Source organism: Halictus rubicundus, chromosome 1, assembly GCF_050948215.1.
Source record: "Halictus rubicundus isolate RS-2024b chromosome 1, iyHalRubi1_principal, whole genome shotgun sequence".
NCBI lineage: Eukaryota > Metazoa > Arthropoda > Insecta > Hymenoptera > Halictidae > Halictus > Halictus rubicundus.
Genome location: NC_135149.1, coordinates 654,964 through 667,987, shown reverse-complemented (window position 1 = coordinate 667,987; position 13,024 = coordinate 654,964). Strand labels below are relative to the sequence as shown.

Here is a 13,024-nt window from a genome sequence, read left to right as displayed (position 1 = left end):
AATTTTTTTAATTAATAATAACAGTAGCTAAATATATGAACAAATTTAAGATAGTGTTGATGACAATAGCTCATTATTAGATTAATATTCAGGTTGGTCGCTTTTAAACTTCGATATGAGATCTGTATTTGTTCGAATTTTTCCGGGTTTTCCATTTTTTACAACTAGAGTTTGCAACTACAAAATTGGAAAGAAATAAAATACGTATCATTACAATTAATATTATTCTTAATTTATATTAATTAGAGATTTTGTACCCAAGATTTACATGTTAGTTACATATTTCATATACAACAATTAAGCTGTACGTTCTAATCCTGGTTAAAAAAATAATGTGCGTTCGGTTTTATGCTAAAAGACGACACGATTCTCTTCCAGGAAAGACGACACGGTTCTGTTCCAGGAAAGACGACACGGTTCTGTGTCATGCTAAAAGACGACACGGTTCTGTGTCATGCTAAAAGACGACACGGTTCTGTTCTAGGAAAGACGACACGGTTCTGTGCCATGCTAAGGCTGAGCAGATGTCAGCACTATATCGGGAACGCAGAAAACCCGGGCGTGAGCACTCTCCTATCCTCTCTGACGAGGTATAGGAGCAGAGAGGAATGAGAGTGCTCACGCCCGGGTTTTCGGCGTTCTGCAGGGATATTGGCGCTGCCGCGCCATTCCCCTAGGCACGCGCCTAGAGAATATGCTCCGACGAGGTTGGCACTCTCAACCTCGGGCAATGCAGGCGAGAGAACCGCCCGATGTACTCTCTCGCCGCCGGACTCTCGATCGAGACAGACGTCTCGATCCTACGCTCTCGAAGTGAAGTCGAATAAAGTTGTTTTGTTACATACACGAGTTAATCACTATCGATAAAGAGTCTCCCAGCGGTTCTGTGCAGAGTAGGCTGCATCTTGGTTCCGCACTTATCCGCGGGACCCTTAAACCTACAACTGGTGACCCCGACGTGATCTGGAAATCAAGAACCACGCTGCACGTGCCCGGAAGCTGGTGCACGTTTTCACGGAGACCACCAGGAAGAAATTGCTGGTTCCTGGCGGCGAGCAATCCGCTCGCTGCACGCTGTTGTTGCTGGTTCCTGGCGGCGAGCAATCCGCACGCTGCACGCTGCCGTTGCTGGTTCCTGGCGGCGAGCAATCCGCTCGCTGCACGCTGCCGTTGCCGGTTCCAGGCTGCGAGCTATCCGCTCGCTGCACGAGGTCGAACACTGCACATCGGATGCCATCCTGGACGTCTACAGAGGACGAGCTTGCTGGAGTTCCGCTAATTGCGTGAAGCCACCGACCACCGGCGCCTTGACGAGCATCACATTGCAGCCAGTCTATCGACGAGCCCAACCATGCGTGCGCCGACAGGTATCGTTCCAATTATGCGAAATTTCGCCTCATTATTGTAAACGATCGTGATCGCCGCGCGGTACCTCGTGGCGAAAATAATCTACGAAGCCATTTTCGTATGCCTGTTGATTCGACCGTTTTGCGACCTTCGCGTTGTTGTGTTTATGCCGTGTCGATTCCCCCGTCGACTCGCGTGACCGCTACGACACCGGGTAGTTCATGTTTACCGCGTCGCGCCGTGCCCTTGCAAAACTGCGTACGTCTGCGCAGAGCGCGCGTTACGAATAATTCGCTGCCGGTCCAAACACACGAGTGTTCGAAAATCGCGCAAAATGTCTACCCCCGCGCAGCTCACTCAGGATGAACTCCTTCATGCGTTGTTACAGGGTCGCGTCGATTCATACCGGCAACCAAAAGTGCCCGATTTCTTCAAAGAAGATCCGGCACTTTGGTTCGCACAAGTCGAGTCATCCTTGTCCGCGGCAAGAATTAACAACCAAAAAACAATGGCTGATGTAGTGGTGGCCGCGTTGAAGTACGACGTTGTCACTACGATCAAGGACATACTATTCATGTCGCCTGTTTCTGCCGAGAGCAAGCTCCGACAGCTCTTGAAGGGCGAAGTTCTGAGTAAGGGCAAACCGTCCCAGATATTGACGGGCCTCCTCAACCTGAACGACGGGTCTTGCAGCGATGAAATAATTCGCGCCGTATTTCTCGAACAGCTGCCGTCGCATGTCCGTGCCGTCCTGGCCATGGCGAACGTTTCCGAGCCGCGGAAGCTCGCCGAATTAGCCGACAAGGTCGTTGAGGCCTCCGGAACAGGCACATCCGCGATAGCTGCCGTCTCGTCCCGAGACGCCTCCCTACGCGCGTTAGAAGAGAAGGTCGACCGCCTCACGCGCCAACTAGCATCCATAACCACTTCGCGCACCCGCGAGAGTCGCGTCCGCCGACGAACCCCTTCACGGAGTAGGAACCGATCGCGCGAAAACCGATCTCTTCCGAAGGAAACCGCGTGCTGGTTTCACAGGAAGTTCGGGAAAGATGCGCGTCGTTGTGTCAAGCCGAGCTCCTGGGAGACGGAAAACTGAAAAGTACTAGCTGTTTGGAGGCGAGCCCGTCTAGTACCGAATCTCATCGTCTCCACATACGAGACCGCGATCTCGGTCTCACGTTCTTAATCGACACCGGTGCCGATCTCTCTTTGCTGCCTGTTGCCAAAGGCTCGCGTCGCCCAACGGGTTATAAACTCTACGCGGCAAATGAGGCAATGATTGACACGTACGGCGAGAAGCGTTTGACTTTGAATCTCAACCTCCGCCGTTCATTCCCGTGGAATTTCTGTGTCGCATCGGTACCGTACCCGATAATCGGTGCCGACTTTCTAAAACATTACGGGCTGCTCGTTGACTTGCGCCTCCGCAAACTGATCGACCCCATGACGAAGATTGCCGCCATCGGCACTGTAAAACCTTCGTCCGTGCGCGATGTTAAATCGGTCGATCCAGCGTCCGCGTTCGCCGGAATTTTAACCGAGTTTCCGAATGTTGTCGGGCCGTCACAGAATTATGACCGTACGCCACAACACGTCCTTCATCATATTGTGACCCAAGGTCCACCAATTGCGGAACGCGCACGAAGGCTAGCGCAGGAAAAACTGCGCGCCGCGAAAGCAGAGTTCAAACAGCTCGTCAGCTCGGGAATTTGCAGGCCTTCTAGCAGTCCTTGGGCGAGTCCTATTCATATCGTCCCGAAAAAGGACGGGGGCTGGCGCGTCTGCGGCGATTACCGCCGTCTCAACGCGGTAACGATTCCTGACAAATATCCAGTCCCCCATCTTCACGATTACTCCGTGAACCTTCACGGAAAATCGGTTTTCACGAAGCTCGACCTTCACCGGGCATACCAACAAATTCCGATCGCCCCGTCTGACATTCCGAAAACGGCGGTCATTACCCCGTTTGGACTTTTTGAATACACGGTAATGCCCTTTGGCCTTCGTAATGCCGGACAAACCTTCCAGCCTTACATCTACCGTGCCCTCGGGGATTTAGACTTTGTATTCGCGTATATCGATGATATTCTCATTGCGTCCTCGAACCGAAAGGAGCATGAAGATCACCTACGCGTAGTCCTGCAACGCTTGCAGGAATTTTGTCTTCGGCTAAACACCCAAAAGTGCGAGTTCGGGAAGTCATCTCTCGAATTCCTCGATCATGTCATTGACCAGCACGGGTCTAGCCCAATTCCCGAGAAAGTCAAGGCCATAATAGATTTTCCAAGGCCTCGGACCGTTGCCGATCTTCGTAGGTTCCTTGGCATGGCCAATTTCTACCGACGTAGTATTCGACACGCTGCCGACGTGCAGGCCTCCCTGCACGAGTACCTCGGCGAGTCGAAGAAAAATGACAAACGCGAGATTGTATGGACTCCTAAATCTGAGGAAACGTTCGCTCGGGTCAAAAGTGACCTCGCCAACGCAACCATGCTCGCTCATCCCGCGGCAAACGCAGTGACGCGTATCGTCACTGACGCCTCCGATTTCGGCATGGGCGCGTCACTCGAGCAAAAGCTCGAAGACTCCTGGAAGCCCTTGGCTTTCTTCTCCAGGAAATTCAGTCCTGCCCAACGCAATTATAGTGCGTACGATCGCGAGTTGACTGCCGCTTATGAGGCACTAAAATACTTCCGACACTTCTTAGAAGGTCGTGAATTCAGCATTGTGACAGATCACAAGCCTCTCACGTACGCGTTTCGTCAGAAAGCCGACAAGGCATCTCCTCGACAGCTCAGACAGTTGTCGTATATCTCACAATTCACCACTCGCATTGAGCATCTTCCTGGCTCGGAAAACGTCGTTGCCGATTCATTATCACGAGTCGACTCGCTGCGCCTCGCCGCGAACATTTCTCTGGATGAACTGTCCAAAATGCAAGAGAGCGACGACAAGCTTAAGGAACTACTGCGCTCCGCTGACCACTCGTTGTCCCTGCGACAGATAAGGTGGGGACCTTTCCACACTGCGATCGCGTGCGACCTCACGGGCGAAACCTTGCGTCCGTACATTCCACAGCCGGCTAGAAAAAAGATTTTCGACACTTTCCACAACCCTGCGCACCCCTGTGCTAAGATCACAGATCGGGTAATTCGGAAACGTTACGTCTGGCCGGACATGCGTCGCGACATTATTAAGTGGTCCAAAGACTGCTTGGACTGTCAACAGTCCAAAGTAACGCGGCATAACCACATGGCTCCTGCGGAATTCGTAGCTCCCGACAGCCGCTTTAAACACGTCCATATGGACATTGTCGGTCCGCTGCCGGTTTCCGACGACAATCGCTATTGCCTTACAATAATCGATCGTTTCTCACGATGGCCCGAAGCCATTCCGCTGCCGGATATCGAAGCAACCACCGTGTGTAGAGCTTTTTTAGATCGCTGGATCTCGCGATACGGCACGCCAGAAACGCTAACAACTGACCAAGGTAGTCAGTTCGAATCCAAATTGTTCACAGCGTTATTGCAACTATCCGGTTGTCACCGGATACGTACTACCGCGTTCCATCCCGCCTCTAACGGCATGATCGAACGATGGCACCGCTGCCTGAAAACCGCGATAATGTGTCAAGCGAACACGAAATGGTCACGAGTCCTGTCCACCGTGATGTTAGGGTTGCGAAACAACGTGATGGACACCGGGTCCTCACCTGCCGAATACCTGTACGGCACGACGTTGCGTATTCCGGGAGAGTTTGTTCTTCCCGACGACGGTCCGTCCGACCCGCAAATATTCGTCGAAGAGTTTCGCGATCACATGCGCCAAGTGAAACCTGTCCCTGTGGGACAGCGACATAAGAAGCGCGCGTTTATATTTAAAGATTTGTCAACATGATCGCACGTGTTCCTTCGCGCAGGCACTCTCAAGAAATCGCTTGAACGTCCATACACGGGACCGCATAAAGTCTTAAAACGCGTTACCGACAGAGTCATCGAAATCGAGGTCAATTGTAAACCGCGTTCGGTATCTGTTGAAAATGTAAAACCCGCGTACGCAGTTCGCGAATCGAACTTAGAAGCTGCCGGCGACCCTGCAGTCGTTTCGGGAAGCAGCACGATCCGCACGTATACAAATAAAAAGCGCGTTACGTTCGCTGCCGAAACGAGTAGAATTATAAAAAGAAAACTGTAAGTGCACGCAGTATGTGTAACACTTCTCCTTGTTAAAACAGCGGTTAATTTAAATGTCGTATACACTCGGGGGGAGTGTGTAGGGATATTGGCGCTGCCGCGCCATTCCAATAGGCACGCGCCTAGAGAATATGCTCCGACGAGGTTGGCACTCTCAACCTCGGGCAATGCATGCGAGAGAACCGCCCGATGTACTCTCTCGCCGCCGGACTCTCGATCGAGACAGACGTCTCGATCCTACGCTCTCGAAGTGAAGTCGAATAAAGTTGTTTTGTTTGTAGTGTTGCGTCGCAGTGTGGTGGAATAGGGATTTTGGTTGTGGGTTCGAGTGCCCGTGGAGCGCTGAAGCGCTCTGCTCGTAGAAGTTAAGAAATAAACTTTGTACACAGAGTTTAAAGGCGAAAAACTGTTGTAGATTTTATTAGAAGTACTTGGAGATGTAACTCCCCTAGTTCTACAATGAGTTCTGTCTCGTCCTGGAGCTTCGAATCCTTTTTCTAGCTTCTTCCTTCTCGTCTCGCTTCCTTAGCCAATAGGAAAATTGGGATCTTCTGGCTAGGTGTTGATTCGTCGGATCACTCGTCTTCCGGTTGCTGCTTGATGGTGATTGGTAGTGGATGGATCTTAATAGCGCACGCACGGGAGTGGGGTACGCATGAGGGTGAAGCCCCGCCAAAACAAGGGACGTGGGGCCATGTGGGACCGAACAAGGGAGAGGTCCGAGGGAGTTCCAAGAGGTCCTTGACTCGGAATTTATGACCTCTTGTCCTTAACTGATTCCGGACTTCGACTATCCCTAATTTATGTAGAATTGGAGGAGCTACTCTAAGAGGCTGCGTGACTTTCTCTAAATTCCGCAATTAGTCTCGCCGACTCGAATTTCGTCAAGGATCTCTATGGAACTCTCCCGGTCTTTCTTTACCTACTCTAAACTATCGCGCCCAAATAAAATACGTATGTATGAAATACGCGATTACATCTTATATTTAAATTTCCCTCTCCGCGCCATTAATCGATGCTATATATATATCTAGCTATGTTCGCGTGGTCAACTGGCCACGCTACACCTTCCCCCTTATTGAAAAGGTGTTTCCCATGGGAACAGCTTTTACATACTACTTGATACTATGTACTCTATTCTAATTGATTATATAGACGGCGCATGATTTGAGTCTGCTTCAGAATAACTATTTATATATGTGTGTGTGCGCAGGTGTACCTACACTCGGAGTTCCTGATATATATATTTACATTAAAATCGTTTAAGGTGGATTCAGTTTATTTGTACAACAGTTTTATACTCAGTCGCTTTACTAATCTAATCGTATACAGGCTAGTTTCAACTTATTCGCATGGACCGTTTTAAATTTATTATTACTTATCTCTATCTCTATTGTTAAGTCGTTATATACATTAACTACGTGGTATGGCCCTGCCCATTCGGTATCAAATTTGGACGTTTTTGGTTCCTTAGCTAGATAAACATAATCGCCTACATTAAATTTACGAGGATTAAAATTTTTGTCGTACAGTCGTTTACTTTTTTCCTTTGCTCGATTTAAATTCGTTGCTGCCATAGCTTGAGTAGTGGTAATCTTTGTAAACAATTCGTTTAAGTAATGAAAGAATGTCCGAGGGATTTCCTGCTTAGCAAATTCAGAAGGAATTAAAGCCTTAACACCAAAAACTAATTCGTGTGGGGTGAATCCTGTAGCTTCATGTACGGAAGTGCTATATGAAAACATCCCAAATCTAATCCAATCATCCCAATCCGTTTTAGTGCAGTAGTGTTTCAAATATTCTACAAAAACTCTATGGGCACGTTCGAGAGATCCTAATGACTGTGGATGGAATGCAGTAGAAGTAATCCTTTGGATCTTGAAGATTTTACAAAAGGTTTTCATAACTTCACTCGTAAAGTTTCGTCCCTGATCCGTATGAATAGTCCTGGGACATCCAAATCTACTAATAAATTGTTCCGCCAGGGCTGTGGCAACAGTTATTGAATCTATGCTTGCTAACGGAATGGCATCTGAGTATTTGGTTAGATTATCCTGTAGGGTAAGTAAATATTTATTGCCTTTATTGGTAATGGGCAAGGGACCTACTATATCCATTTGAATTTTTTCAAAAGCTCTACTTGGGGTATCAGTGATGCGCATGAGTTGTCTAGTTTTTGCGGAAAGTACCTTGTTCTGTTGACAAGAAGAGCAAGTCCTCACAAAATCTTGGATTTCTTTTCCCATCCTAGGCCAATAAAAATTTTCTCTAATACTGTCGTATACCTTGGTCATACCATGATGACCACCGATGGTAGTATCGTGATGTTCCTTAATAATTTTTAGTCTATCCGATATTTCAGGGATGATTATTTCTCCGGAACAAATGGTTATTATATATTGGGGGTCAGTAAGTATGGATTTTATTGATTGTTCGAGGAGATCACAACCAATAGTTCCTAATCCATTGTGTACTCTAGAAATGCTAAGGGTTTTTGTGTTTGTCCTATCCATGAGGCATTTGAGGGACTTCAATGAGGCTACGACATTCTGAAAGTCAGGTATCTCTTCAGAGGTAGTTTTAATGAATAAGTGAAATATATAGAATCTATCCCCAGGTATGGTTAAGGCTTCTCCAACATTAACATTGTACTCTTTTACTCGATGGATAAGAAACTTCTCCCGTTTCAGGAGATCCTTGCTAGTCTCTGTAGCACATGAACAATCAGTAGGGAGGAAATGTATAAGGTTATCTTTACGCATGTAGAGATAATCCTTAGAATGTTTAAAAGTCGGGAGGAAAGTAGGATGGGAGTTGAATATACTGTCCGTGACTCTAATAGGTAATATTTTATTCGCTTTCTGCGTTGTATCATATAGATTCTCTATCTGTGTTTCAGGTTTGAATGAGGTCGGCCCTATCTCGGATTGTGCCCCTATAACCGGCTCCTCAGCCTGAAGAATCTGCGCTTTACCACGCAATACACCACCAGCGATAGCTCCCTGAGACGGGGTCAGGAGGTTTTCCGGATTGCCGATATTCTCAGGGCAGCCAGAGCGCCGAAAAGAAGGGATAGAAAGAGAAAGCATCGCCCTTGCGCCTAACGGTGCCTGGAACGGGGTCAGGAGGTTTTCCGGCTTGCCGATTTTCCAGACGCCCGAGTCGCCGCAAGCCAACGATGCCCGAGGCAGAATCCGAATATCTACACTCTCTTCACGGTTGTCGTGTCTTTCGACGACCTCGTACAGATCAGAGAGTGGTTCCTTCCCTCCTACATGGAATTTTATTGAGGGTGAAGGCGTTTCGTCTTCGTCAGCAGTATGATAATCGTCACTGTCGTCATTATCGCTGTCTCTACTACCAAAAGTTTTGCAACTGTCTTCGACCTCATTTCCAACCACTGCTTCCCCGCGCGCAAGGAAAACAGAGGCAACCTGTTCCTCACAGTAATATTCTATGCTTTGGTCTGAGTTAGGATTTGGGTTTGTCCGGAGGTTCGTGAGCAACACCTCGCCGGCGCCTGCGAGAGCCACCCCCGAATTCTCCAGACAAGGATCTATTAAGTTTGTTTGGAACATTGAATTATTTTGGAGGTCTACAGGGTTTCGGGACAATGCGTCTGCGTTGGAGTTCACCTTACCAGGTTTGTACACAATGTTATATTCGTATTCGTTCAATTTAATTCGTCATCTCATAAGTTTTGATGTGGGATCTTTGACATTGTGTAACCAAACTAACGGGCGATGATCAGTTACCAGGGTGAATTGATGACCGTAGAGATAAGGTCGAAAATGGTCTACTGCGAATAGAACTGCTAACAATTCCTTTTCTATAGTAGAATAATTACATTCTGCTTCATTTAAAGTTCTAGATGCATACGCGATGGGGAGGTCTTTCCCTATAGGCCTTTGGCTCAATACAGCCCCTACAGCGAAATTGGAAGCGTCTGTGGTAACTACGAAGGGTTGTGAGAAATTTGGGAATTGCAGGAGGGGTTCTGCACAGATAAGATCCCGGAGGGTTTCGAAGGCCGTTTGGGCTTTACCGTCCCATACTAGATGAACATCTTTTTTCAATAGTTGAGTAAGAGGTTTGGCAATTTTTGCCATATCCTGAATGAATCTCCTATAATACCCTACAAGGCCCAAAAACTGCTTAATATTTTTCTTAGTTTTAGGTACGGGGAATCGTTCGACGGCTTCAATTTTCATCGGGTCGGGTTTCACACCATCGGTAGTGATGATATGGCCTAAATAAGTAATTTCCTTACGGAGGAACCAGCACTTATCCGGCTGAAGAGTTAAACCGGCGTTTTGTAATCGAGCTAACAAATTCCGCAACTTTCGACGATGTTCCTCAAGGGAGTCAGCATAAATGACAATGTCATCCATGTATACAAAGAGTTCTACTCCTTGCAGACCCGACAACACTAAATCCATCATCCTTTGGAATGTGGCCGGTGCATTTTTTAACCCAAATGGCATTCTATTAAACTCATAGTGACCATAGGGGGTTGAAAATGCGGTCTTTGCTTTAGACTTTTCGGTAATTGGAATTTGATGGAAGCCGGAAGCTAGATCTAACGTACTAAAGTATTTCGCTCCACCAAGTTGATCTAATATGTCGGTAATGTTAGGAAGTGGGTACGCATCACTGATAGTTTTCTCATTCAGTTTACGGTAATCAATTACCATGCGCCAACGAGCTCTACCAGAAGAATCGGTTTTTTTGGGGACGATCCAGACCGGCGAGTTATATGGAGAAATGGAGGATTGAATTACTTGGTCTTTGATTAACCTATCCACCTGCTTATTTATCTCATCTTTATGGGCAAGGGGGAACCTATATTGCTTAGTATTAATGGGATTATCATCAGTTGTTACTATGGTATGCTCAGCAGCATTAGTACTACCTAACTTATCTCCAGGGAGGTGAAATTGATATGGGAAATCGCTTATAATTTCCAAGATACTACCCTTTTCAACTTCGTTTAAATGATTTAAATTGAGACATTTAAGTAGCTCAGCAATTCTTCGAGCATGGGCCCTAGATTTTTCTGTACCAGGGTCTCCTTTCCGAGCAGATCGCGGAGATGGGGATGCAATATCAAAATCCTCTAATTCTACGGGAGGTAATTTAAGAGAAACATGGCCAGGAGTAGTATTAATAGCGAAGATTTTCGTAAATCCTCCTTCTTGTTTAGCCAAGACATCCCCAATGAAAATTCCTGGTCCAGCATTTATCCTACGAATATAGCCGAATTCTCTATCTGGTTTTACAGGGATCGTTATTAAAACTTTATTGCGCGGGGGCAATTCAATGGAGGCAGAGGCAAGGGGGTACTTTTTGTCTCTGAGTTGCAAGATGCTAGGCAATTTATCCCTAAAAATCAAAGTGCCCTCATGTTTTACTAAGAATGGCATCCCTAAAATTCCAGTTTCTCTGACAGGAAAATTGTCGTCGACAATCTGGAACTCCACTGGGATGTTATCAATGAAAACGCGAATTTGTCCGTTGGTATGTAATATTCCGGATCCGATTCCGGTCAGATCGTATACAATATCAGGATCAACCAACGTTCCTATACCTACTCCTTTTCGTTTAATCAAGTTTATCTGAGCGCCTGTGTCTACGAGGAAAGAAGCAATTCCTTCATTAAAAGATTGGTGATTCAACGTAATAGCGGGTGATTGGACAATCTCACTGGCGTCAAGATTTAAGCAGATTCGGATGGACCGGCGCGCGCGATAAGGGCTTCGTTCCGCGGTGCGCTTCGACGCGGTGCCCCTCGCGAGTTTAAAGACTGCGAGTTTCCATTAAACCGGGATGTTGAAGGTCGGTTAAATTTATTTCCCTGAGAATTTCCTGAGACGTTCGTGTAACACTGGGACTCTACATGACCGATCTTTCTACATAAACGGCATCTAATTTCCCGGGAATTCTGGGGGTGATTGGGGAGGTTATCGGTGCAATGAACACGGTCATGCCCTGGTTGGCCGCATCTAAAACACCTTCTATCAGGTCGCGTATTGGTCACGTATAATCAGGTCGCGTATTGGTCACGTATAATCGAGCGTCGCGTGCAGTGAGTTTCGCAGGGGTATGTCGATATTCTTCAAAAGTTTCACCTTCTAATTGAACTGCTACTTTTATAGCGGATTCTAAAGTCTGTAAATTATCCTTTAAAATTATCATTCGTGCTACGCGGTCGCTTAATCCTTTAGTGAAACCCGTTACCGAGGCTTGACTGAGGACAACCTTCGCGCCTATAAATTCTTCCGCAGTATATTTCTCTTTTGCCGCTTCAATTCCCCTACTTAGAATTTCGCTAACTCGGGCCCCATAAACATCAACTCTCTCATTATCTACTTGCCGTATGTTTCTCAGTTCGTTATGAATCGAATCTACCTTGAAAAATCGCGCGAATGACTCCTTCAAGATTTTTATTAGCTCATCAAAACTATTAATTTCGCGGTGGCCCGAAATTAAGAAGTCAGCATGCCCCACGATTTTATTCCTAATCAGAGCAAGAAGATTATCCTTATCGGCGGGTTTGATTCTATCATTGGCTAATTTGCATTGCCCTATAAATTTCGTCACCGAACAAGATTGTCCATCAAACTAAGGTATAAGGTCGATAGCAAGTTTCAGTGGCAGAAAAGAACGCTCAGATACATTAACAGGACTTATTTCGATGGCTGCGGGACCATTCGAGGAAGCGGTTGTATCATAAAAGATAGAAGAATTAGTCGGGGTACTCTATATTGGAACAGTATTATGAGATGGCAAAGAGCTTGCTTGAGGGAGGGCAACCGTAGTTTCTATTGAAGGTGACACAAACGTTATATCGTCAACAATAAAGGAATTACCACTACTATTCAAATTAATCCTACGCGCTTTCCTACCCTTACGCGACATTTTAAAGCTACGTGACATTCTACGCGTGGCGAAAATAATAAAATTTATGTTCTAAACTTACGAGGGATGCGCTGCCCGGGTTACACCAATATGATCCACCACCAATCACGCTTTCCTGGCCTTGCGATGTCTCCTTATCAGCAGTTGCTCGATTCTCCTTCCTGGATCCCCGCCGTTGAATTCTCCCGGCTGGATTCTCCTTTCCGGTTCCCCGTCGTCGAATTCTCCCGGCTGGATTCTCCTTTCCGGTTCCCCGTCGTTGAATTCTCCCGGCTGGATTCTCCTTATCGTTGGATCCTCTCGATGATTTGAATTCCTCAAGGGTGCACGTGACAGGCAGGGTGTCTTGTACGGCCGCTGACGTCACTCGCTCTCCGGTATTTACCCAAGCTCCTGGGGAAACCGTACGAAAACCCAGGAGAGAGAGATTGCACCTTTCCAGAGCCTTCCACAAGCCGGCATCAATGTATGGTCCAGTTGATTTTCCAAAATTTTTTAATAAATCCCACCGCTGTCACCAAAATTTTGCTATGTTGCGTCGCAGTGTGGTGGAATAGGGATTTTGG

At 46.9% G+C, this 13,024-nt stretch overlaps 2 protein-coding genes and 1 long non-coding RNA gene across 3 annotated transcripts in view; all 3 read left to right on the top strand.

Annotated features, from left to right (window-relative positions):
* Positions 1-13,024, top strand: part of LOC143365342 (uncharacterized) — a 200,781-nt gene that overhangs the window by 111,755 nt on the left and 76,002 nt on the right. The gene's annotated exons all lie outside the window — the stretch shown is intronic.
* On the top strand, positions 1,682-2,443 carry LOC143361781 (uncharacterized). Its single transcript, XM_076801423.1, has one exon. It carries the CDS (start codon positions 1,682-1,684, stop codon positions 2,441-2,443), a length of 762 nt encoding a protein of 253 aa, XP_076657538.1.
* On the top strand, positions 7,375-8,748 carry LOC143355790 (uncharacterized). The gene is made up of 3 exons (XR_013082604.1): positions 7,375-7,436; positions 7,526-7,601; positions 8,440-8,748. It is a non-coding gene; the product is annotated as an uncharacterized LOC143355790 (long non-coding RNA).

Bases quoted from the DNA above. Each gene is read 5' to 3' on its own strand.
- LOC143361781 (XM_076801423.1), top strand. From the start codon at position 1,682: ATGTCTACCCCCGCGCAGCTCACTCAGGATGAACTCCTTCATGCGTTG.